This window comes from Nematostella vectensis, chromosome 10 (genome assembly GCF_932526225.1).
Source record: "Nematostella vectensis chromosome 10, jaNemVect1.1, whole genome shotgun sequence".
Lineage (NCBI taxonomy): Eukaryota > Metazoa > Cnidaria > Anthozoa > Actiniaria > Edwardsiidae > Nematostella > Nematostella vectensis.
In genome coordinates, this window is record NC_064043.1 from 13,325,917 (window position 1) to 13,349,612 (window position 23,696).

The following is a 23,696-nucleotide window of genomic DNA, read 5'->3' on the forward strand; positions in this document are numbered from 1 at the left end:
CAAGCCACACTAACCACCCATACCTCCACTACCCACACACCTCCACAACACACACTAACCACCCATACCTCCAATACCCACACTAACCATCCATACCTCCACAACCCACACTAACCACACATACCTCAATAAGACACACTAACCACTCATACCTGCACTACCCATACTAACTACCCATACCTCCTGAAGCCACACTAACCACCCATACCTCCACTACCCACACTAACCACCCATATCTCCACAACACACACTAACCACCCATACCTCCAATACCCACAGTAACCATCCATACCTCCACTACCCACACTAACCACCCATACCTCCACAACACACACTAACCACTCATACCTCCACAATCCACACTAGCCACCCATACCTCCACAACACACACTAACCACTCATACCTCCACAACCCACACTAATAATCCATACCTCCAATACCCACACTAACCATCCATACCTCCACAACATCCACATACATACCTCCAAAACTTCCGTGCCGGTCATTCCACGTAGTCTGCTGTGATTAAGTTGACAGATGAAGTTCTATTCAATCTCGATCGTGATAAGGTGTCCGTGATGGTATTTGTAGATTTCAGGACACCCTTTGATGTTGTCGACCATCAGCTCCTCCTGGAAAAGCTACGCCTCTACAGAGTGAGTGAGCCAGCATCTCTTTGGTTCAAGTCATATCTTACGGACAGACAGCAATTTGTTGCTCTGAATGGTGAGCGCTCTGAGTCCCGTATAGTTAAACAAGGTGTACCTCAAGGCAGCGTCCTAGGGCCCATTTTGTTTTTGTTATTTGTAAATGACATGCCGCTACATCTGTCACACTCTTCTGTTGACATATATACAGATGACACAACAATTACTGCAAGCGCACACTACTCCAAGATCCATAGTCTGACTGTCTCCTTAAATAACGACCTGGCGGCAGTCGATGAGTGGGCGTGCAGAAATAAAATGTACGTTAACAACGCAAAGACCAAGGCTATGCTTGTCACAGGGAAATGGATAGGAAGTAAGGTTAACAAAGATACTCCGCTATGTTTGGACTTGAGAATCGGAGATTTCATGATTGAAGAGATTTCTTCGTACAAGCTACTAGGCATTACCTTGGACAGTCAAATGACTTTTAAGGTAAATATAGACGAGCTAAGAAAAAAACTTTCAAAACGTATAGGACTACTAAGACATATAAGTCCCTTCTTAAAACGCCACCGACGTGAAAAGTTTTAAAATGGGGTCATAAGACCTACCCTAGTGTATTGGAGTATGGTATGGGATAGCTGCAGTAAGGATTGTCTACAAAGTATTCTTAAGCTTCAGAAAAGAGAAGCGTGTATTATTTTAGATGCTGACAGACTAACACCTACAATTGCTATATTCAACACACTTAGCTGGCTGCCTTTCACTAAGCAATCATATATAAAAAGAAATGTTATCACCTATAAGCGCGTAAATCCAAACCTTAACACTCCAATATATTTAGACAGATTACTTATGAGAAACTCTGACATCTCCTTAAGACAGACAAGATTTTCGAGATTAAATTTGATATGTCCTAGTTATGAACGTGAGTCGGAAGGAGGGCGAACATTCGCAGTCAGAACTATAAAGGAGTGGAACGCCATAGAAACCAGCATTAGAAATAAAGAGACATTGACAAGTTCTAAGAAGAGCATTTTTAAATCATTAATTCAGAAACAGATATCTGATAACTTTTTGTATTTATAACTGACATTGATTCCTATATACACCTATACATACATACATAATATATATATATATTATGATGAGTATATATGAGTATATATGATGAGTGGGCAACCACGAAACAGACCTGTAGGGAAACCTATGTAGTTTGTATTTTTCTCAAACCAACACTATACACCGCTCTACTTTCGAGTATTGAGCACTTTCTATGAAAGCCTTCAACCATCATTTTATATTATGTATGTATGTATAGGTGTATATAGGAATCAATGATATATATATATATATATATATATATATATATATATATATATATATATATATATATATATACATATATATATATACAAAAAAGTAAAACCCGGTACCTCCCCCCAGCCAAGTGCTCATAGCTGTCACATCAAGGAGACCATACAAGTAGTTAGAGTAACCAAAAATTGGCTGTTACATCTGGTAGATAAAATAGCTGTTACATTCCACAACGAAAGATAGGTGTTACACTGCACAACGCTACACACGTGATTATTATGACTGACAGCACTAACCAACCAGACCCCCACTACCCACAGGCCACCCAAACCTCCTCAACCCGCACTAACGACACTAACCAGCCATACTACCACAACCCTCACTAACCAGTAGGCCACCCATACCCATCAACTCTTCCACATTAGACGGAGTCTCAAAATTTTAAACCTTTTGTCCAGCCTAATTTTCATTTACTCTATTCTCCCGCATTGGCTATCTTGGTACTTCAAAAACAATTGTTGTATTTTCTCAAGATTTTTTCCTTAAGCGAGGTTGACAGCTATGCATACCTCCACAACCCACACTAGCCACTAGGCCACCCATACCTCTGCAATCCACTATTTAACAGAGGGGGCATTTGTAGGATACTGTAGGGGCATTCAATACAAAGTTTAGGAGGCGGGGGAGAGTTCAGAAAACAGCCCAGTCACTTGCATTTTTCTGGTATATACCAGCTTGTTCTAGAAGTGAAGTTGTGAAGTCCCATTGTGAACGCTTTGTTGATGGGTATTCTGAATTTACTATAGCCTAGCTATTTTTTGGCAAGAAAATCTTGAAGCCGCCTATTTCTCTTATTTTCCTCTCCCTGCCCATTCCCTGTGTAACACATGATCCAAAATGGTGGCCATGATATGCAAAATCTAAGTTTTCGGGGTTTGCTTGCCCAAAGGACCATCCAAAGCCTAGGGTAGGCTTTCTTTTTCTCTGCGAAGTACTGTGTTCAGCTGCAGAAAAAGGATTTGACCTGACAACCTAAATATGAGACAAATAAAACAGCAAAACTAAATTGATGATTTTACTATTGTGACTTAAAATTAAACAGTTTACAGGTATAATACAATGCATGTTATTTCCCAACTGCAACCTGAAGATGGCAAAGCATAGAGTTCATTAGTCCAGTTGAAGTTCACAATATTAGTAGTCCCATCCTTTATGGAGAAGTATGTTTAAGAAGATGGAGGCAATATCCAAATTTCAATAAGTATAACTTGGGAAGCAGTGTTCAATGTTCAGTTATTATTTTTTTTTAAGCTTCTTTACAAAATGTTTACTTGTACGACCAGTGCTTATTCATCGTTCTCGTAATCCTTGGGATTTTTTCTCTTTGCTAGCTCGTGACTGTGTTTTCCGTAGTTATAGATGGCGATGAGGGTGATGAATCCAGGAGCCATATACATAAGATTCGTCCCCATCCGTCTCCCCCAGTTGGCGATGCCCTTGCTAATCCCGGCAAAAGCTCGTTGCTCGAACGGTGATAACGTATAGGAGACAATATTCTTCGACTTTGCAAGATTACCAAACTCCTTGTGCCCCATATTACTTCGTTAACCTCGTGAAATTATGATATTTCTTGTAGAGTTTCGTAACCGGCACAATCCAAGATGGCTGCCGAGATGTGTAGATCCAGCGAGCAAAGAATCCTGGGAAGACTTGTTTCCTGGCCTTCTGATTGGTTGAAGCAGTTCTATTTTCTCTTAGCCAATAGAAAAGTTCCAAGGAAGTTTCGTGTCAAGAGAGTAGACAGCTGACTACTACATACTATCGGCTCAGTAAACACTTGCACCTTTGCAGTCCAAAAATAGCGAAATTCGGTTTCGAACCTTATCGCAAAAAAATGATTTTTAGCCATTAGGAGGCATACCACTCCTTAAATATGGCTTATATCATGGGAAACGCCATGCTCTAGCGGATGATTTTATGACTTGTACGATTTCGTGATAGAAGCAGAGGCTAAATGGACGATCAAGATGGGGAGAGGGAATCTTTTCGACTGGTCGTTCCCAAACACCGGTTACATGACGACCAGTTTACAAAAGATAACCACGAACACTTGAGGGACAATCGTGACAACAAGATCAAAACTACAAAGTATACAATATGGTCTTTTATACCGAAAAATCTCTTCGAGCAGTTCCATCGCTTTGCAAATATTTATTTCCTCTTTATCGTGGGTTTGAACTGGGTTCCGGCTATCAATGCGTTTGGAAAGGAGATAGCAATGCTACCCTTGATTTTCGTGCTTGCTGTTACCGCAGTCAAAGACTTATTTGAAGATCGAAGACGATACAACTCAGACAAAAAGGTTAACAATACAATCTGCCAAGTGTATAGTAGGTATGCAATGTTTCAATCTACAAATGTAGCAATCTGTAAATTCCTGTTTTTCCTTTAAACTAACTGAATTACCATATAACTATCCAGAATTACGAATTAATTGCTTAAATCACGAAATCATGTGTTCTCCTTGAAATAATTTCAATTTTAGGCAAATATTTATTAAATCAAAGGCAATTGTGAATGAGGTGTAGAAACACCTTTGATGAATGGTGTGAAGATTGAGTCGAAAATTGAAGTATAATGAGTTCACACATTTTCGTATTGATTTTCGTGTAGAAACCTCTATTTGCCTTTCCTGTTAGATTCGATTTTTCACTAAAATTCTTTTTTTTTCTGAAAATATGTTAGCAGCTGTAAATTTTTCCTAGAGGTGAGCAAGCTTCAGACAACAGACATCCCTAGTATTTGCAGAAGGGGAGGGGGTGGGGTAATGTCGCCTTTCCTGTCCCCCAGCCTCTAGTAGCTGCAGCCCTGGAAATTAGATTGTCCAACTTCCCTTGTTTCCATTATTATTCAAACACAAGAGCAGAAAAATATAATTATGAATTATTTCTTTGTTTTCATTTTAAATATTTTTTATTATCTTATATCTGTGCTATTCCCAACAGAATGATATAATTATGTATTATGTATGTCTAACATTTGTAATAATGTAAAAACATATTTTTATTAAGTGATGTTTTGGTTACCATTGTGGGCCATGTTGCTGTAATTCTTGGTATCATTGTATATGTGTACCCCTCATTGATCCTTGAGGGATTCCCTTAGGGAAAGGGAGGTTATAGTGTTTACAGAGCATCTTTAATGTATCGTATACCAATTGGTCACTCCCAAGTTTTAGCAATTAGTTCTCTTCAGGGAGGATATTATATTTTGTATGTTCATATGCATCCATATATCTTGACCCAAATACTCTATCTTTTTAGTGCTTCTGCCAGTTATATAGCCACAAAATGGAAAGATGTGGTTGTCGGAGACATTATCAAGCTAAGCAGCAATGAAATCATCCCTGCTGATATCCTCCTACTGAATTCTAGTGATGAGAATAATATATGCTATGTCGAGACTGCAAATTTAGATGGAGAGACTAACCTTAAACAAAGAGAAGTGGTTAATGGATTATTTAAGGTAAGGGGTCAAAGGAACATCATGGAAAAAATTGAGTGTTTTTCTGAGTGTCTTATTAAAATAATAAAGCTTTCACTACTGTGATGACGTTCTCACTTATGCCTGTGAGATTATCAGAAAGCTGTGCTATGTTGCTTTCAGTTACGCCTGTGATATTATCAGAAAGCTGTGCTATAATACTTTCACTTCAGATTATCATATTATTATATGCTCTCAAGAATGCACAAGAGTTCTGTGTCCCACTATAATGCAATTAAAATTGAAAGTCACAGAGCATAGGCCTTCCTCTCTGCTTGTAAGGAAAACACAGGAGAGAACATTAAGCCAGTCTAGCATGGGCCTGGATAAACCAGAAAAGGGAAATTTTTTGTTTACTCTGGAGGCCATAGCTAGTAAAGGCCAGTAGAGTAGAGGGTAGGAGCAAAGTAGACTCAGCCAACAAATGCAAGGAATGACTGAGACTAAATTTTCTAGCTACTGCTTTGCTCCAAGATGCTCAATTAAAAGTTCAAAGTATCATAATAATAACCTTCTACGTACAGACAGTGACAGCAAAGGAGAATACCCACCTGTATCTTATTAAACTTGTTTGCTTCATTTTTAGGAGGATGAAAGGTTTTCTCCTCGAAATTTTAACTTTAAACTCAAGTGTGAAACACCAAACAACCACATCTACAGATTTCATGGGGCAATGTAAGTAAAAATGACTTTATGCAGAAAAACTACTTGGATAACAAGATATGTGTGGTATATTAGTCTTAGAGTCCAATTGGAGTCTCAAGTTGAAATATGTGATTGAGATGACAAACGATAGAAGAGTGTGTATAAATGTTAAACATTGCTTTGGCGAGGTGCTTTTTTTTCTGGTTTTCTGGTTTCTCTCCATCCACAAAAATCAACAATTTCCATCTAAGCTTTGTTCTGTGGTCAGGCAAAGTTGTAATGTATTTTAACATGCACAATGCAATTCACTGTGCCTTTAGCTCTTTTTTTAAGACAAGAAATAACTGCAGCCCTTGCCAAAGGGGTTATGGTATCCTTAGTTATCCTCTGTGCTAATTTGTACATTGTTTGTTATTTAGTCATGTTGCTGGATTTCATTTGTCTTTATGATGTTTTTTTAGTGAGCTGGACGACTCCCATACGCTTGCTGTTGGAAAGGAGAATCTGTTGTTGAGAGGTTGTATTGTCCGTAACACTAAGAATGTTGAGGGCATGGTGGTCTATGCAGGTTTGTACTGTATCTCTGTTCAAAAGACTTGAACACGAGACTTTTGGTCTTAGAAATGACGTTTGGAATTTGTCTTTTGCACTTATAACATTTAAAAAAATACATTTCCATCTTCCAATAGAGAACTTGCACTAAGAGATCATGTTACCTTTTAAGTGACAAATTTAAACCAAAATAAACACATAATTGACTGCGCCCGTCTCACCCAAGAACAACAAGACGTATTGAGATTTTTCTGAAAAAAACTTTCTCCGGCTTTATTCGTAAGAGCTAAATAAGTTGCTTTTTGTTGTTATTTTCCCACTAAAATACTGAGCGTGTGCGAGTTTGCCACCCAAAAAGTGATATAATAGCCTTATTCCCCTAATCAAATAAAACTGATTTTGTTGTAATCATTGACTTCTTGACAGGTCATGACACCAAAGCCATGCTCAACAACAGTGGGCCACGATCCAAGCACAGCAAGGTTGAACGGGACCTCAACCTCGACGTCATTGCATGTGTTGTCATATTATTCACGCTTTGCTTCCTTGGAGGCCTTGGTTAGTTCATAAAACATGCCCTCATAAGAATTATAAATCGAAAAATGGACCATTAGAGTTATTTAGTTTTTTTTGGCTCATTCCATGTTTGCCAATTTATTGAATAAGCTGATGTAAACAACATGCTTTTTATTTTTCTGGAATCCTTTACTACCCATTTAATAGTGAAAATTAAATGATGAAGCCTTTTTTTAAATTATAGTTGTTACATTGATGCCATTGCTCACTGATATCAATACATAAATTTCACATTCCAGGTTGTGGTATCTGGACTCAAAATAATGATTTCTTTAATGCACATTTTGCACCTGGTGGCGAGAGTTCAGCTCCAATGGAAGGATTCATCCGATTCTGGACTTTTATTATCATTTTACAGGTGAGTACAGGGCAGGGTAGGGGTGCATGTGGGATGGGGTGTAGAACTAACTATTTATCCATGTCATCCCGGTGGGCCTAGTGTTAAGCCTTGTGTACATATACCCTGTCAGGATAGGGGTAAGGGGTGTGGTAGGGACCCTTTAGCACCATAATATTACCTCAAAATGTTGCTATCCGAAATTACAAGAAATAAAATACTGCACTGGTTGACTAGGATAGAAAATTTAGCAGATGCCAGCAGATGTGAAAAATAGAATTCTCCCAATTAAAGCATTGGGATCTTAGGGGTATATTTGTCTTGTTTTCAATAGTAAGACAAAAATCAAACAAACATTAGAGGAGTACAAATAGATAAATGAATTATTGTTGTTTTGTGTCTTGCAGGTTCTTATTCCATACTCCCTATATGTGTCAGCGGAATTGGTCAAGCTCGGTCAGGTTTTCCTCATATCAAGTGACCTTCAGCTCTACCATGAGGAGACAGATCAGCCAGTGATATGCCGTGCACTAAACATCAACGAGGACCTTGGTCAGATCAAATATGTGTTCTCGGACAAGACAGGAACTCTAACGGAGAACAAGATGGTCTTCAAGAAATGCACAATTGGTGGAGTAAACTACCCCCATGAGAGTGCACAAGGTTAGCGGCCAATCCTCCCCCTACTATGAGGGTACTCTGGTATAGAAATGGAGGGAAGGGAGATTTGTATGAACTCTTTTGCTAAAATGTTTTCAAATATGCATTGGATGTTGTACATAATATTGAAATACTGTAGTGTCATATTTTTTACAAGACTTGATTCTCATAAGATTAAATATCTGAATTTAGTGATTGTGACGCCATTAATCAGATAGCATGTTTTTAGCCCAACTTCACAAAAACTGTCAAGATGGTTGTAACAATTAAAGTAACAAGCTTTACAATTAAATCTTATTCTCATAGCGCTTAACAATGGGGAAAACAATGGGGGGCACGCCCCTACTGGTCATTTCCTTATATTTTTTTACATTTATTGGTAGGCACATACCCCCAGTGCCCACACATGTTAAAGGAAATTTGGCCCATCACATGTAATAGGGGTTTTTCAAGATTCAAAACCGAAGGAACCAATCATGTTTGACCCGGTCAGTATAAAAACTGAAACAGGAGTTTAGGATGGTGCACAAATAATCAATCAATTAATAATTTATTGATTTCTATAGCATGTTCTAATGACAAGATGATCGAACATTCTAAAATTTGTCTGAATTTATGAAGCCTGAAAAATTTCCTAACTTTTATGCATAATGTGAATGTTTCACATGTATGATTAGTATGTGTGATATGTGCTGTGCTTTCAGGAGGCAAAGATTTGCCTGATGCTGGTCCATCAGACACTGAAGATGAGCAATACATGCAACAGGTCAGTAGCCAGGTAACATTGGAGAAGTCCTTCTGTGGTCTTTTAAGGGAAATATATACATAAAGTGTTGACTAAGATGGTTACATAGCTGTCAATTCAATCGCATTAGGCGGGTGTTACGAGAGTTTGGATCCATCACAAGCCTTATTTTTGTGAGAATTTTCATACACTCTCTGTATTCCCCACATTGGCTCTTGGTTTTTTGGACATATCTACTGTATTTCACCCGATTTCACAAGATTTCTGTCCATGTTGGGTTGACACTAGTTTATAGGCATGAATTTGTTTGATCAATTGAGCTTTAGGGCAACAGCTATAGTAAAACATTACTGCCGTGGCCCTAAAGCTCAATTGATCCAGGTTGTTTCACCCTTTTCCAAGTATCCTGGTAGTTAGGTTGATGGTATGGTTATCACTGGTTTATGTACATGAGTGTTCTTCCACCCTTTTCTAGTATACTGCTAAAAGTATTGGTGGTGCTCACCATTATAAAGCAGAACGGTTGGGATCCATGTTAAGAACCCATTTTTAATAATACTGTACTTGTGCTTGATTTGGTGGAGAAACGTTAAAAAAAGTTATGAGACTCTAGTGCATAGGTAGGATTGTTGGAAGTGAAATCTAGGGGGTGATACTATATCTAGGGAAGCACAATCTAATTGGGGCAAGGCACAACAGACAATACAATAAACAGGCAACGTAACATTTTCCAATTTTATTTGTGTGAAAACCTGGGAGAGACTGGCTCCTTTGGGCACTGTTGCTCTTTTTGGGTATCATTTTCCTTCTCCAATTCTTTCAATTTCATGTTTTATCCACTGGAGTCTCAGGGTCTAACAAGGTGAGATCCCACCCTATCAATGGGAAACAAATAGTATCAATTAGCTAGAGATAACGAGAGAACTCTGCCCAACTCTAAACTCTCGTTATTTGTAGGAAATGTCTGAGTTACCTTATGATGCTGATTTGGCTCAAGTTATCTCAGGTGACTCATACAAAGACAATGGCAGCCAATCATCCTTCGTCCGCGAGTTCTTCATCCTACTCTCCATATGTAACACGGTAGTGGTAAATAAACACGCCAGACCACACCCATACCAGTCAGGCCCACCTCCCAGAAACACCTCGGAGATGCACCCTTCTGATAAGGGTATCAACGTTAGAAGACAGAATTATGAAGAAAGGGATTTACTTAGTAGTCCAGATGTGAGTCATACGCCAACTACTGAGGAGGTGTCTTTAGGACGTGGGCCTCTGATTGTCAACGTCGAAAGCGGGTGGGTTAATAATGGGCTTGTACCCTCCCCTGCGAGACCCGTACAGGTCGAAAGGGATCCACCAAATGGATTCACTGGGAACAGCTTAAGCCAAAGCCCAGTTGCCAACAGGACACGAATCCCAAGCAACTTCAGTGTAGACTCAAACCTAGACTCTTCACTTTTAGAGATAATGGACTCGAAAGCATGGGAAAGTATTTCTTATGAAGCAGAGTCGCCAGATGAGGCAGCGCTGGTAAAAATGGCTTGCTCCTATGGATACAGACTTCTATCACGCTCGCCGAACAGTGTAACAATCTTCATACCCGGTGAGGGTGTAGTTAAGTTTAAGGTCCTCCACGTGTTATCGTTTGACTCGACTCGTAAGAGGATGTCGGTGGTGGTGCGGCGACCAAGCGATGGCGCTGCACTGATGTACTGCAAAGGGGCGGATTCTGCTGTGTTGACGAGACTAACGCACGCCAGCTACGCGGACGAAGCTGTGGAGGGGGGCGTGAAATCCACGCTTGTCAATCAAATTGATAGACACCTGACCATGTACGCCAGGGATGGCCTCAGGACTTTATGTATGGCGAAAAGAGTAAGTAGTAAAGTCCACAATAGAAGATTCTGGGCCGTCTCTTGATACTCAACTTATCCTCAAAAGAGATTACGTGTTAACAGTACTCCCATATACCGAGTGCAAAATTTGTAAGCGCAAATATCAAATGTCGAATTGGCAACCATGGATTTCACTATATTTTATCCAATGCAGAAACAATATACGTATGAGTTGCATGATTATCCGTAGACAATAGAGGTATGGTTCTGGCATTACTGGAGTTTATTTATCACTGTATTCTTACGAATAATAAGTACTTAAAGGCCACTTTTGGTCATAGATCTGCCATTTGATATTTTGACATTTGCTGTTTGCTCTGACGACGTTTTTGAAAGAAGTTTATTCTGTAATCGTTAAAGTTTGTTGAAAATCTTAGATATCCTAGTAGATATCTATTAAATTCCACCGTATGTTATTGCATGATTAATGCATAAAGAACTCACATGACATGTTTTTCGGGTTATTTAGACAACCGTGATTGGTTTGTTAATGATGAGGTCTGTCATGTCATGTCAATCAGGAGCTGTCAGACAGCGAGTATCATGATTGGCTAACAGAGCACAAGAGGGCGGAGACTGCCTTGCAGCATCGGGAACGTCTCCTCCAGGAGTCCGCTCAGAAGCTAGAGAGCAACATGGAGCTTCTGGGAGCTACCGGGATAGAGGACCGCTTACAGGACGGGGTCCCTGAGACCATTGCCAAGCTGAGGGAAGGGGGACTCAAAGTGTGGGTGCTGACAGGTGATAAGCAGGTAAGGACCTCCGTGTGAGCACCCTAGTAAAAACGGTCTTAAATGATTCGACTCTTGAAGTGTTGTTGTGCCACACCACTGCATGTCTTGGAGACATGTAGTAGTGTGGCATATGTGAACGTGTAAAATTTTCTCCGGTGCTTCGATGTTTCCTGGAGAAGGGCTTTAAACCCTGAGGGTTGCTTACTTTTTCTGCACCACACCCAGGGTAATATTTTTCTTGTATAAACATTAAACTGATAATCACGGGGTGCGTGACTTTTGTTGTTATGTGATAGGAGCTTATTGAGTGTGATGTGAAGTGCCATTATGTATCGTACAGCAAGTTAGACGACATTTGTAGTGTGCTAGCTTTGTTCATTATTGCGACTTCTTTTCTCCTTAGGAAACGGCCATAAACGTTGGGTATGCGAGCAAGCTTTTAGACGCCAGTATGCAGAAGATTACTCTTAACGCTAAAAATAAGGTAGTACAAACACGAATATTGTCATTCCTAATATTATCTTGATAATAAGCTAGCGCAATCGCTAATAAGAGGATTTCTTGGTTCCGTAGGATGAGTGCTCTTGTCAGATCTACTCCTGGCTGAACCATCTGAAACTTGAGCCCACGATGAGCAGTATCAGCGGTTCTACGTCTTACACAACCGTCTCATTTGATTCGCGTATAACCGCTGACCAACCGCTGGGCCTGATCATCGATGGTCCAACGCTGATTTACGCATTGGAGAAACCGCTGGATGAGAAGTTCCTGCATTTGGCGGCTCGATGTCAGGTTGTGCTGTGTTGCAGGGCGACCCCGATGCAAAAGGTATAACAGAACTACGTCATAATCGTGAAGAGGTTAATGACCCATGACGTCATTAACACCTTGACGTTACAAGCCCTAATCTAGTCCTTCAAAATTACAAAAAAACTACGAGCAAAATATTCCATTCAGACACTACGCAGACACAATACCGCAACTCTCTCTTCCAACGGCTGTATAACTCCTCTCCTTTTTCTAGGCTTCTGTGGTCGAGCTAGTCCGCGATGGTCTGAAGGTCATGACCTTGGCTATCGGCGACGGCGCTAATGACGTGAGCATGATTCAGATGGCGGATGTGGGGATAGGCATCACGGGACAAGAGGGCATGCAGGCTGTCATGGCCAGCGACTTCGCCATCGCGCGCTTCAGGTTCCTGGCGCAGCTACTCCTGGTGCATGGCCACTGGTGCTACGACAGGATTACCAAGATGATATTGTACTTCTTCTACAAGAACGCGGTATGACCGGTTTACCCCTCTTAACCCACGTCTGTGCTTTTAAAACTTAAGAATTTGGTTTCCATCCTGAGTCTCCCATATGTGTTAGGGTAAATGGGGGGGGGGGGGGGGGGGGAGTTGAATTTAGTGGATGTCAACCCGGGCCCCCATCATGGACCAAATGGGGCGAGGGGGTAGTTGGATTTTCACCTGAGAAATTTGGGGTTCAACCATGCTTTTCCCTGTCATCCTAAATTAGGCTCAGGTACCTATGAAAGCTCCTCCTTGGTACACCCCTAACAATATTAATGCATGTTTTTTTTATTCAGTTTGATAACGGTCTCTCCATAATCCTTCTAATCCTCCTGTACTCTTACCTGCCATACCTGCCTTTTACCACTTACTAACCTCTGTTTTGTCTCTTGCCCGTAGATGTTTGTCCTCGTACTATTTTGGTACCAGCTGTATAATGGTTTCTCGGGGTCGAATGTCATCGATGACCTCTCCCTCATCTTCTTCAATCTTATCTTCACGGCGGCGCCTCCCATCGTGTGTGGAATACTTGACAAGGATCTACCGGCAACACTTCTCAAGGAGAACCCCCAGCTATACAAGGCGGGGCAGGAAGGCCAGGTTTGTACTCTGGTCTATTATTATGGTGATGGTGGTTGTGGGGTTTAGTGTGTGTGTGTGTGTGTGTGTGTGTGTGTGTGTGTGTGTGTGTGTGTGTGTGTGTGTGTGTGTGTGGGGGGGGGGGTTAGTGGGTTTGCACTCTAGGTGGTGGTCGTGGTTGTGGGGGAGGGAGGGGGTATCGCCCATATCGTGTGTGGAAGGATCTGCCGACTCTTTTATGTCCCCCGATACAGATGGATGGGATTTGAGATATTTGGCGACATTTCCTTTGTTGAAAAGGATTCTATTTCCCAAGAGGAAGGCTCACAAATGTTGAGTCTTAATGCCTGAATAAATCCCGTACTGGCCCTTGGTTTACCGGAATGCCGCATCCAACGTATTTCGTAGATTTTCAAAGTTGTTAATATACTCTTTGTAGTATCAATCAGCCTTTCCTGTTTCTCACTGCATTGGATGCTATACATGTGTCCAGCACAACCCCTTATCACAAAATTCTACCCAAATAGTCTATTAATATATTTCTTTATTCTCTTTAATATTTATTTTTTTCATTTCAGTTGTATAGCCGCAAACTCTTCTGGGCCACGATCCTTGATGCTCTATACCAGAGCGTCATCCTATTTTTCGCCTGTTTTCTTGTAAGTACGATACACGATCATGCCCTCTGCATCTGTTTTGGTATTTGCCCTTCACCTTGGTTTTTGCCCAACACCTTGATTGCGTCTCTTCTTTCCTCTCAGCTTTTTGAGGGCACGCCTGCAGACGACAGGATGGTCGGGATAACGATGCACCAAGCTGCCGTGGTGCTCGCTAGTGTACACCTAGGACTGATGACGGCGCAGTGGGTACGTCACGTGATTATGAATGGGATATGAACATATCTCGTGAGCATGCCAATATCTTGTGAACGTGACCATATTGCATGAGCGTGACCATATTGCGTGAGCGGGACCATATATCGTTAGCGTGAGCATATCTTGTTAGCGTGAGCATATCTCGTTAGCGTGAGCATATCTCGTTAGCGTGACAATATCTCGTTAGCTTGACCATATCTCGTTAGCGTGACCATATGTCATTGGCGTGACCATATTGCGAGTACGTGAACATATCTCATTAGCGTGACCATATCTCGTGAGCGTGATGAAATTGTTTCTGATACATTCTAATGTAAAACATAGCTCATAATCTCAATTTAGCAAAGGCATACTTAGTCTGATTTTCGGCCGGGGTCTGGGTCCTACGAGTCAAACGTAGGACTAAGGCCCCGGCTGAAAATCAGGCTAAGGTAAACTGCGACACACACAGGACATAGGGAACATGATGGAATTGTTGCATACAAGCTCAAGTAGTACCTTACTCAAATTAATTTGGTTTTCCTTTCTCCTAGACATGGATTCATCATTTTTTCTTATGGGGCAGCGTCTTTCTCTCCTTCATCTGGGCCATTGTATTTGGCGTGGTACAACCCACACATAAAATACATTACGTGTCGCTTGTTACCATGGCAACCAAGGAATTCTGGGCACTTTGTGTTATGATCACCGTGGCCGCCCTCCTGCCTAGGTAACCTGGCCTTTATTACCTTACTAACCCCATCTATTATGTCTTGTTGTCACGAATAAAGGGGCAAATAACAATAGATAAAAGACGGAAACTTTGCACAAATTATATTCCTGATGGTATGATTCCTTCCATTGCTCTTACTGTCAGTTCGATCAAGATTGTTTTACCAGTTTGTTAGTTGTTCGTGTTCACAGTAGATCAACCTTTTTTAACCTGTTTTACGTTATTTAGCTTCTATGTCGATCAAGATGGTTTAACCAGTTTACACGTCGTTCTTGTTCGATTTCGCTCAAACCGGTTTAACCTGTTTCAACTTCTTCTTGTTTCAGGTTTTGCTGGATGGCGGGTACGAGGGCGTTGCGGCCTTCAGATATCGATAAAGCGCAGGTGGAAATGAAGCTTCCGCGGCGAGTCAGTGTCGACGCACAGCAAGGGATCACTACCGTCTTCTAACAAGCACCCGGTCACACAACCTACCCAACTCTGTCACGCACCCTTCCTCACCATGTCACGCAGCATATCTCAACTTGTCACACACCCATCTTACCCTGTCACGCACCCTACCTTACCTTGTCACGCACCCTACCTCACCTTGTCACGCACCCTACCTCACCTTGTCACGCACCCTACCTCACCTTGTCACGCACCCTACCTCACCTTGTCACCCACCCTACCTCACCTTGTCACGCACCCTACCTCACCCGCCACAACCCATACCTCACCATGTCATGCTCCCTACCTCACCCTGTCATTCACCCTACCTCACCATGTCACGCACCTTACCTCAACTTGTCAGGCACCCTACCTTACCTTGTCATGCACCCTACCAGTCATACTACGAGACAGACACTCCGTCTCTACCACATGACATTCACTCCCTCTCTTTATGTGATAGTCAATTGAAGCTTGCCTCCATTTTCCACATAGTTACAAAAATTGTGATGTATCCCCTGATCGTACCAATCTGGCAGTGAATCTTGAAAATATATTTTCATCATAAATTGGTATCTTGTTATAGTGGCCAATGGTCACATGGCCAGCGTTGTTCGTTATAAGGATTTGTTATATTATAGTGGAAATATGGAGTAATATTTGTTTGGTGTATAATACTACGAGATGATTAGTTCGAAATGAATATTTTGGAATTAAGGATATTTCTATGCAATTCAATTCAATGTACAATTCAATTGTCAATTTTAAAGAGAATATATATAAAGGAATAAAACCCGTTTACAAAATTTGGCGTCGTGCTGTTCCTTTCCTGTAAAACTCTAGCTTCCTCTGCAGGTCTTTTAACCACCCTGAAGAGGGCAGGATAAACACTAATATCAGGCCTCTCAACCACCCTGAAGAGGGCAGGATGAACACTAATATAAGGCTTCTCAACCACCCTGAAGAAGGCAGTATAAACACTAATATCAGGCCTCTCAACCACCCTGAAGAAGGCAGGATGAACACTAATATCTGGCCTCTCAACCACCCTGAAGAAGGGAGGATAAACACTAATATCAGGATTCTCAACCACCCTGAAGAAGGCGGGATAAACACTAATATCAGGCCTCTCAACCACCCTGAAGAAGGCAGGATAAACACTTATATCAGGCCTCTCAACCACCTTGAAGAGGGCAGGGTAAACACTAATATCAGGCCTCTCAACCACCCTGAAGAAGGTAGGATAAACACTAATATCAGGATTCTCAACCACCCTGAAGAAGGCAGGATAAACACTAATATCTGGCCTCTCAACCACCATGAAGAAGGCAGGATAAACACTAATATAAGGCTTCTCAACCACCCTGAAGAAGGCAGGATAAACACTAATATAAGGCTTCTCAACCACCTTGAAGAAGGCAGGATAAACACTAATATAAGGCTTCTCAACCACCCTGAAGAAGGCAGGATAAACACTAATATAAGGCTTCTCAACCACCCTGAAGAAGGCAGGATAAACACTAATATAAGGCTTCTCAACCACCCTGAAGAAGGCAGGATAAACACTAATATAAGCCTTCTCAACCACCCTGAAGAAGGCAGGATAAACACTAATATCACGCCTGTCAACCATCCTGAAGAAGGCAGGATAAACACTAATATAAGGCTTCTCAACCACCCTGAAAAAGGCAGGATAAACACTAATATAAGGCTTCTCAACCACCCTGAAGAAGGCAGGATAAACACTAATATCACGCCTGTCAACCACCCTGAAGAAGGCAGGATAAACACTAATATCAGGCCTCTCAACCACCCTGAAGAAGGTAGGACAAACACTAATATTAGGCCTCTCAACCACCCTGAAGAAAACAGGATCAAAACTAATATCAGGCCTCTCAACCACAACCACCCTGAAGAAGGCAGGATAAACACCAATATCAGGCCTCTTACCCACTCTGATGAAGGCGGGATAAACACTAATATCAGGCCTCTCAACCACCCTGAAGAAGGCAGGATAAACACTAATATCAGGCCTCTCAACCACCCTGAAGAAGGCAGGATAAACACTAATATCAGGCCTCTCAACTACCCTGAAGAAGGCAGGATAAACACTAATATCAGGCCTCTCAACAACCCTGAAGAAGGCAGGATAAACACTAATATAAGGCTTCTCAACCACCCTGAAGAAGGCAGGATAAACACTAATATAAGGCTTCTCAACCACCCTGAAAAAGGCAGGATAAACACTAATATAAGGCTTCTCAACCACCCTGAAGAAGGCAGGATAAACACTAATATCACGCCTGTCAACCACCCTGAAGAAGGTAGGACAAACACTAATATTAGGCCTCTCAACCACCCTGAAGAAAACAGGATCAAAACTAATATCAGGCCCCTCAACCACCCTGAAGAAGGCAGGATAAACACTAATATCAGGCCTCTTACCCACTCTGAAGAAGGCGGGATAAACACTAATATCAGGCCTCTCAACCACCCTGCAGAAGGCAGGATAAACACTAATATCAGGCCTTTCAACCACCCTGAAGAAGGCAGGATAAACACTAGGCCTCTCAACTACCCTGAAGAAGGCAGGATAAACACTAATATCAGGCCTCTCAACTACCCTGCAGAAGGCAGGATAAACACTAATATCAGGTCTTTTAACCACCCTGAAGAGGGCAGGATAAACACTAATATCAGGCCTCTCAACAACCCTGAAGAAGGCGGGATAAACACTAATATTAGGCCTCTCAATCACCCTGAAGAAGGCAGGATAAACACTAATATCAGGCCTTTCAACCACCCTGAAGAAGGCAGGATAAACACTAATATCAGGCCTCTCAACTACCCTGAAGAAGGCAGGATAAACACTAATATCAGGCCTCTCAACTACCCTGAAGAAGGCAGGATAAACACTAATATTAGGCCTCTCAACCACCCTGAAAAAAACAGGATCAAAACTAATATCAGGCCTCTCAACCACCCTGAAGAAGGCAGGATAAACACTAATATCAGGCCTCTCAACAACCCTGAAGAAGGCAGGATAAACACTAATATAAGGCTTCTCAACCACCCTGAAGAAGGCAGGATAAACACTAATATCAGGCCTCTCAACCACCTCGAAGAAGGCAGGATAAACGCTAATATAAGGCTTCTCAACCACCCTGAAAAAGGCAGGATAAACACTAATATAATTAGGCTTCTCAACCACCCTGAAGAAGGCAGGATAAACAATAATATCACGCCTGTCAACCACCCTGAAGAAGGTAGGACAAACACTAATATTAGGCCTCTCAACCACCCTGAAGAAAACAGGATCAAAACTAATATCAGGCCTCTCAACCACCCTGAAGAAGGCAGGATAAACACTAATATCAGGCCTCTTACCCACTCTGAAGAAGGCGGGATAAACACTAATATCAGGCCTCTCAACCACCCTGAAGAAGGCAGGATAAACACTAATATCAGGCCTTTCAACCACCCTGAAGAAGGCAGGATAAACACTAATATCAGGCCTCTCAACTACCCTGAAGAAGGCAGGATAAACACTAATATTAGGCCTCTCAACCACCCTGAAGAAAACAGGATCAAAACTAATATCAGGCCTCTCAACCACCTTGAAGAAGGCAGGATAAACACTAATATCAGGTCTTTTAACCACCCTGAAGAAGGCAGGATAAACACTAATATAAGGCTTCTCAACCACCCTGAAGAAGGCAGGATAAACACTAAGATAAGGCTTCTCAACCACCCTGAAGAAGGCAGGATAAACACTAATATAAGGCTTCTCAACCACCCTGAAGAAGGCAGGATAAACACTAATATCACGCCTGTCAACCACCCTGAAGAAGGCAGGATAAACACTAATATCAGGCCTCTCAACCACCCTGAAGAAGGTAGGGCAAACACTAATATTAGGCCTCTCAACCACCCTGAAGAAAAAAGGATCAAAACTAATATCAGGCCTCTCAACCACCCTGAAGAAGGCAGGATAAACACTAATATCAGGCCTCTTACCCACTCTGAAGAAGGCGGGATAAACACTAATATCAGGCCTCTCAACCACCCTGAAGAAGGCAGGATAAACACTAATATCAGGCCTTTCAACCACCCTAAAGAAAACAGGATCAAAACTAATATCAGGATTCTTACCCACCCTGAAGAAGGCAGGATAAACACTAATATCAGGCCTCTTACCCACCCTGAAGAAGTCAGGACAAACACTAATATCAGGCCTCTCAACCACCCTGAAGAAGGCAGGACAAACACTAATATCAGGCCTCTCAACCACCCTGAAGAAGGCAGGATAAACACTAATATCAGGCCTCTCAACCACCCTGAAGAAGGCAGGATAAACACTAATATCAGGCCTCTCAACCACCCTGAAGAAGGTAGGACAAACACTAATATTAGGCCTCTCAACCACCCTGAAGAAAACAGGATCAAAACTAATATCAGGCCTCTCAACCACAACCACCCTGAAGAAGGCAGGATAAACACCAATATCAGGCCTCTTACCCACTCTGATGAAGGCGGGATAAACACTAATATCAGGCCTCTCAACCACCCTGAAGAAGGCAGGATAAACACTAATATCAGGCCTCTCAACCACCCTGAAGAAGGCAGGATAAACACTAATATCAGGCCTCTCAACTACCCTGAAGAAGGCAGGATAAACACTAATATCAGGCCTCTCAACAACCCTGAAGAAGGCAGGATAAACACTAATATAAGGCTTCTCAACCACCCTGAAGAAGGCAGGATAAACACTAATATAAGGCTTCTCAACCACCCTGAAAAAGGCAGGATAAACACTAATATAAGGCTTCTCAACCACCCTGAAGAAGGCAGGATAAACACTAATATCACGCCTGTCAACCACCCTGAAGAAGGTAGGACAAACACTAATATTAGGCCTCTCAACCACCCTGAAGAAAACAGGATCAAAACTAATATCAGGCCCCTCAACCACCCTGAAGAAGGCAGGATAAACACTAATATCAGGCCTCTTACCCACTCTGAAGAAGGCGGGATAAACACTAATATCAGGCCTCTCAACCACCCTGCAGAAGGCAGGATAAACACTAATATCAGGCCTTTCAACCACCCTGAAGAAGGCAGGATAAACACTAGGCCTCTCAACTACCCTGAAGAAGGCAGGATAAACACTAATATCAGGCCTCTCAACTACCCTGCAGAAGGCAGGATAAACACTAATATCAGGTCTTTTAACCACCCTGAAGAGGGCAGGATAAACACTAATATCAGGCCTCTCAACAACCCTGAAGAAGGCGGGATAAACACTAATATTAGGCCTCTCAATCACCCTGAAGAAGGCAGGATAAACACTAATATCAGGCCTTTCAACCACCCTGAAGAAGGCAGGATAAACACTAATATCAGGCCTCTCAACTACCCTGAAGAAGGCAGGATAAACACTAATATCAGGCCTCTCAACTACCCTGAAGAAGGCAGGATAAACACTAATATTAGGCCTCTCAACCACCCTGAAAAAAACAGGATCAAAACTAATATCAGGCCTCTCAACCACCCTGAAGAAGGCAGGATAAACACTAATATCAGGCCTCTCAACAACCCTGAAGAAGGCAGGATAAACACTAATATAAGGCTTCTCAACCACCCTGAAGAAGGCAGGATAAACACTAATATCAGGCCTCTCAACCACCTCGAAGAAGGCAGGATAAACGCTAATATAAGGCTTCTCAACCACCCTGAAAAAGGCAGGATAAACACTAATATAATTAGGCTTCTCAACCACCCTGAAGAAGGCAGGATAAACAATAATATCACGCCTGTCAACCACCCTGAAGAAGGTAGGACAAACACTAATATTAGGCCTCTCAACCACCCTGAAGAAAACAGGATCAAAACTAATATCAGGCCTCTCAACCACCCTGAAGAAGGCAGGATAAACACTAATATCAGGCCTCTTACCCACTCTGAAGAAGGCGGGATAAGCACTAATATCAGGCCTCTCAACCACCCTGAAGAAGGCAGGATAAACACTAATATCAGGCCTTTCAACCACCCTGAAGAAGGCAGGATAAACACTAATATCAGGCCTCTCAACTACCCTGAAGAAGGCAGGATAAACACTAATATTAGGCCTCTCAACCACCCTGAAGAAAACAGGATCAAAACTAATATCAGGCCTCTCAACCACCTTGAAGAAGGCAGGATAAACACTAATATCAGGTCTTTTAACCACCCTGAAGAGGGCAGGATAAACACTAATATCAGGCCTCTCAACAACCCTGAAGAAGGCAGGATAAACACTAATATAAGGCTTCTCAACCACCCTGAAGAAGGCAGGATAAACACTAAGATAAGGCTTCTCAACCACCCTGAAGAAGGCAGGATAAACACTAATATAAGGCTTCTCAACCACCCTGAAGAAGGCAGGATAAACACTAATATCACGCCTGTCAACCACCCTGAAGAAGGCAGGATAAACACTAATATCAGGCCTCTCAACCACCCTGAAGAAGGTAGGGCAAACACTAATATTAGGCCTCTCAACCACCCTGAAGAAAAAAGGATCAAAACTAATATCAGGCCTCTCAACCACCCTGAAGAAGGCAGGATAAACACTAATATCAGGCCTCTTACCCACTCTGAAGAAGGCGGGATAAACACTAATATCAGGCCTCTCAACCACCCTGAAGAAGGCAGGATAAACACTAATATCAGGCCTTTCAACCACCCTAAAGAAAACAGGATCAAAACTAATATCAGGATTCTTACCCACCCTGAAGAAGGCAGGATAAACACTAATATCAGGCCTCTTACCCACCCTGAAGAAGTCAGGACAAACACTAATATCAGGCCTCTCAACCACCCTGAAGAAGGCAGGACAAACACTAATATCAGGCCTCTCAACCACCCTGAAGAAGGCAGGATAAACACTAATATCAGGCCTCTCAACCACCCTGAAGAAGGTAGGATAAACACTAATATCAGGCCTCTCAACCACCCTAAAGAAGGCAGGATAAACACTAATATCACGCCTGTCAACCACCCTGAAGAAGGCAGGACAAACACTAATATCAGGCCTCTCAACAACCCTGAAGAAGGCAGGATAAACACTAATATCAGGCCTTTCAACCACCCTGAAGAAGGCAGGATCAAACCTAATATCAGGCCTTTCCACCACCCTGAAGAAGGAAGGATAAACACTAATATCAGGCCTCTCAACCACCCTGAAGAAGGCAGGATAAACACTAATATCAGGCATCTTACCCACTCTGAAGAAGGCAGGATAAACACTTATATCAGGCCTCTTAACCACCCTGAAGAAGGCAGGATAAACACTAATATCAGGCCTCTCAACCACCCTGAAGAAGGCAGGATCGACACTAATATCAGGCCTTTCAACCACCCTGAAGAAGGCAGGATAAACACTAATATCAGGCCCGTACCCAGGATTTTTCTTGGGGGAGTGCGAAATCTGAAAAATTAGACCTAGTCTTCTGATAAAAATCTGATCACCTCTGAAAGAACAAAAAGGGATTTTTAATGCCATTGCAGTATTTCCATGGTATATTTATTATCGGGTTTGCCTACAAAAAAGTTAGACATTTTTAGATTTATTATATACCAGAGTGATCTAGAATGCCTTTTTTTTAATCCAATTCAAATGTGCTTTATAGTTTGTATACAAATAGCACGTCTATTGCGAACCGAAAGGGGACTTTTCGCCGTTGTGGGGGTGCGAACGCACCCCCTGGGTACGGGCCTGAATATTGATATTTGGGTATCCTGGTGGGACGTGGGTGCTTGTGCGAGAGCCAGTGACGGGAAAGAAAAAACGTTCGTTTACTTTGAGAGCTGACCTAGCCGGCTCTCATTGTGGGGTATTCGGAAATGTTTTATTTTCGAGTATTGGGAACCCTGTGCGCGCACGAAGGCCGGGGTGCAAAGAAATGAGAGCCGGCAACAAAACCCGCAACAAAATTCGCGTGAACAGCTTGGTCAATAACGAGTTGGTTGTTGATGCTTTCCGCCATATTGAAGTTCTGGACAGGATTTGGCACGTTCAAACGCTTGAGTGACACATGTCAGAATCAGCCAATCAGAGCGCAGCGTTCGTGGCGAACGCTGAGGTTTCGAAAAGAGTTTTTTTTTTTGC

At 42.1% G+C, this 23,696-nt stretch overlaps 2 protein-coding genes across 2 annotated transcripts; both read left to right on the forward strand.

The window, feature by feature from the left end:
* Window positions 1–3,779: 3,779 nt before the first annotated feature.
* LOC5512489 (phospholipid-transporting ATPase VD) lies at window positions 3,780–15,629 on the forward strand. Its single transcript, XM_032381946.2, has 18 exons — window positions 3,780–4,362; window positions 5,292–5,493; window positions 6,098–6,186; window positions 6,618–6,724; window positions 7,135–7,266; window positions 7,524–7,642; window positions 8,029–8,284; window positions 8,986–9,047; window positions 9,984–10,904; window positions 11,446–11,676; window positions 12,062–12,142; window positions 12,232–12,486; window positions 12,683–12,940; window positions 13,352–13,552; window positions 14,110–14,190; window positions 14,293–14,397; window positions 14,940–15,115; window positions 15,445–15,629. Exons 1-18 carry the CDS (start codon window positions 3,983–3,985, stop codon window positions 15,566–15,568), a joined length of 3,780 nt encoding a protein of 1,259 aa, XP_032237837.2. The 5' UTR covers window positions 3,780–3,982; the 3' UTR covers window positions 15,569–15,629.
* A 372-nt stretch (window positions 15,630–16,001) lies between these two features.
* On the forward strand, window positions 16,002–23,506 carry LOC125573195 (protein PF3D7_1417600-like). The gene is made up of 7 exons (XM_048733565.1): window positions 16,002–16,920; window positions 17,191–17,370; window positions 17,557–17,871; window positions 19,036–19,938; window positions 20,125–20,439; window positions 20,746–22,056; window positions 22,147–23,506. Exons 1-7 carry the CDS (start codon window positions 16,476–16,478, stop codon window positions 23,025–23,027), a joined length of 4,350 nt encoding a protein of 1,449 aa, XP_048589522.1. The 5' UTR covers window positions 16,002–16,475; the 3' UTR covers window positions 23,028–23,506.
* Window positions 23,507–23,696: the final 190 nt, after the last annotated feature.

What these genes read in the sequence shown, in the direction of transcription:
- LOC5512489 (XM_032381946.2), top strand. Translation starts at nt 3,983, where the DNA reads ATGGACGATCAAGATGGGGAGAGGGAATCTTTTCGACTGGTCGTTCCC. An exon ending in TTGCTTCCTTGGAGGCCTTG is followed by an intron (nt 7,267 to 7,523) that starts GTTAGTTCATAA and finishes TTCACATTCCAG; the next exon opens with GTTGTGGTATCTGGACTCAA. An exon ending in CTTTATGTATGGCGAAAAGA is followed by an intron (nt 10,905 to 11,445) that starts GTAAGTAGTAAA and finishes CATGTCAATCAG; the next exon opens with GAGCTGTCAGACAGCGAGTA.
- LOC125573195 (XM_048733565.1), top strand. Translation starts at nt 16,476, where the DNA reads ATGAACACTAATATAAGGCTTCTCAACCACCCTGAAGAAGGCAGTATA. An exon ending in TGTCAACCACCCTGAAGAAG is followed by an intron (nt 17,872 to 19,035) that starts GTAGGACAAACA and finishes ACCACCCTGAAG; the next exon opens with AAGGCAGGATAAACACTAAT. An exon ending in TCTCAACCACCCTGAAGAAG is followed by an intron (nt 19,939 to 20,124) that starts GTAGGACAAACA and finishes ACCCTGAAGAAG; the next exon opens with GCAGGATAAACACTAATATC.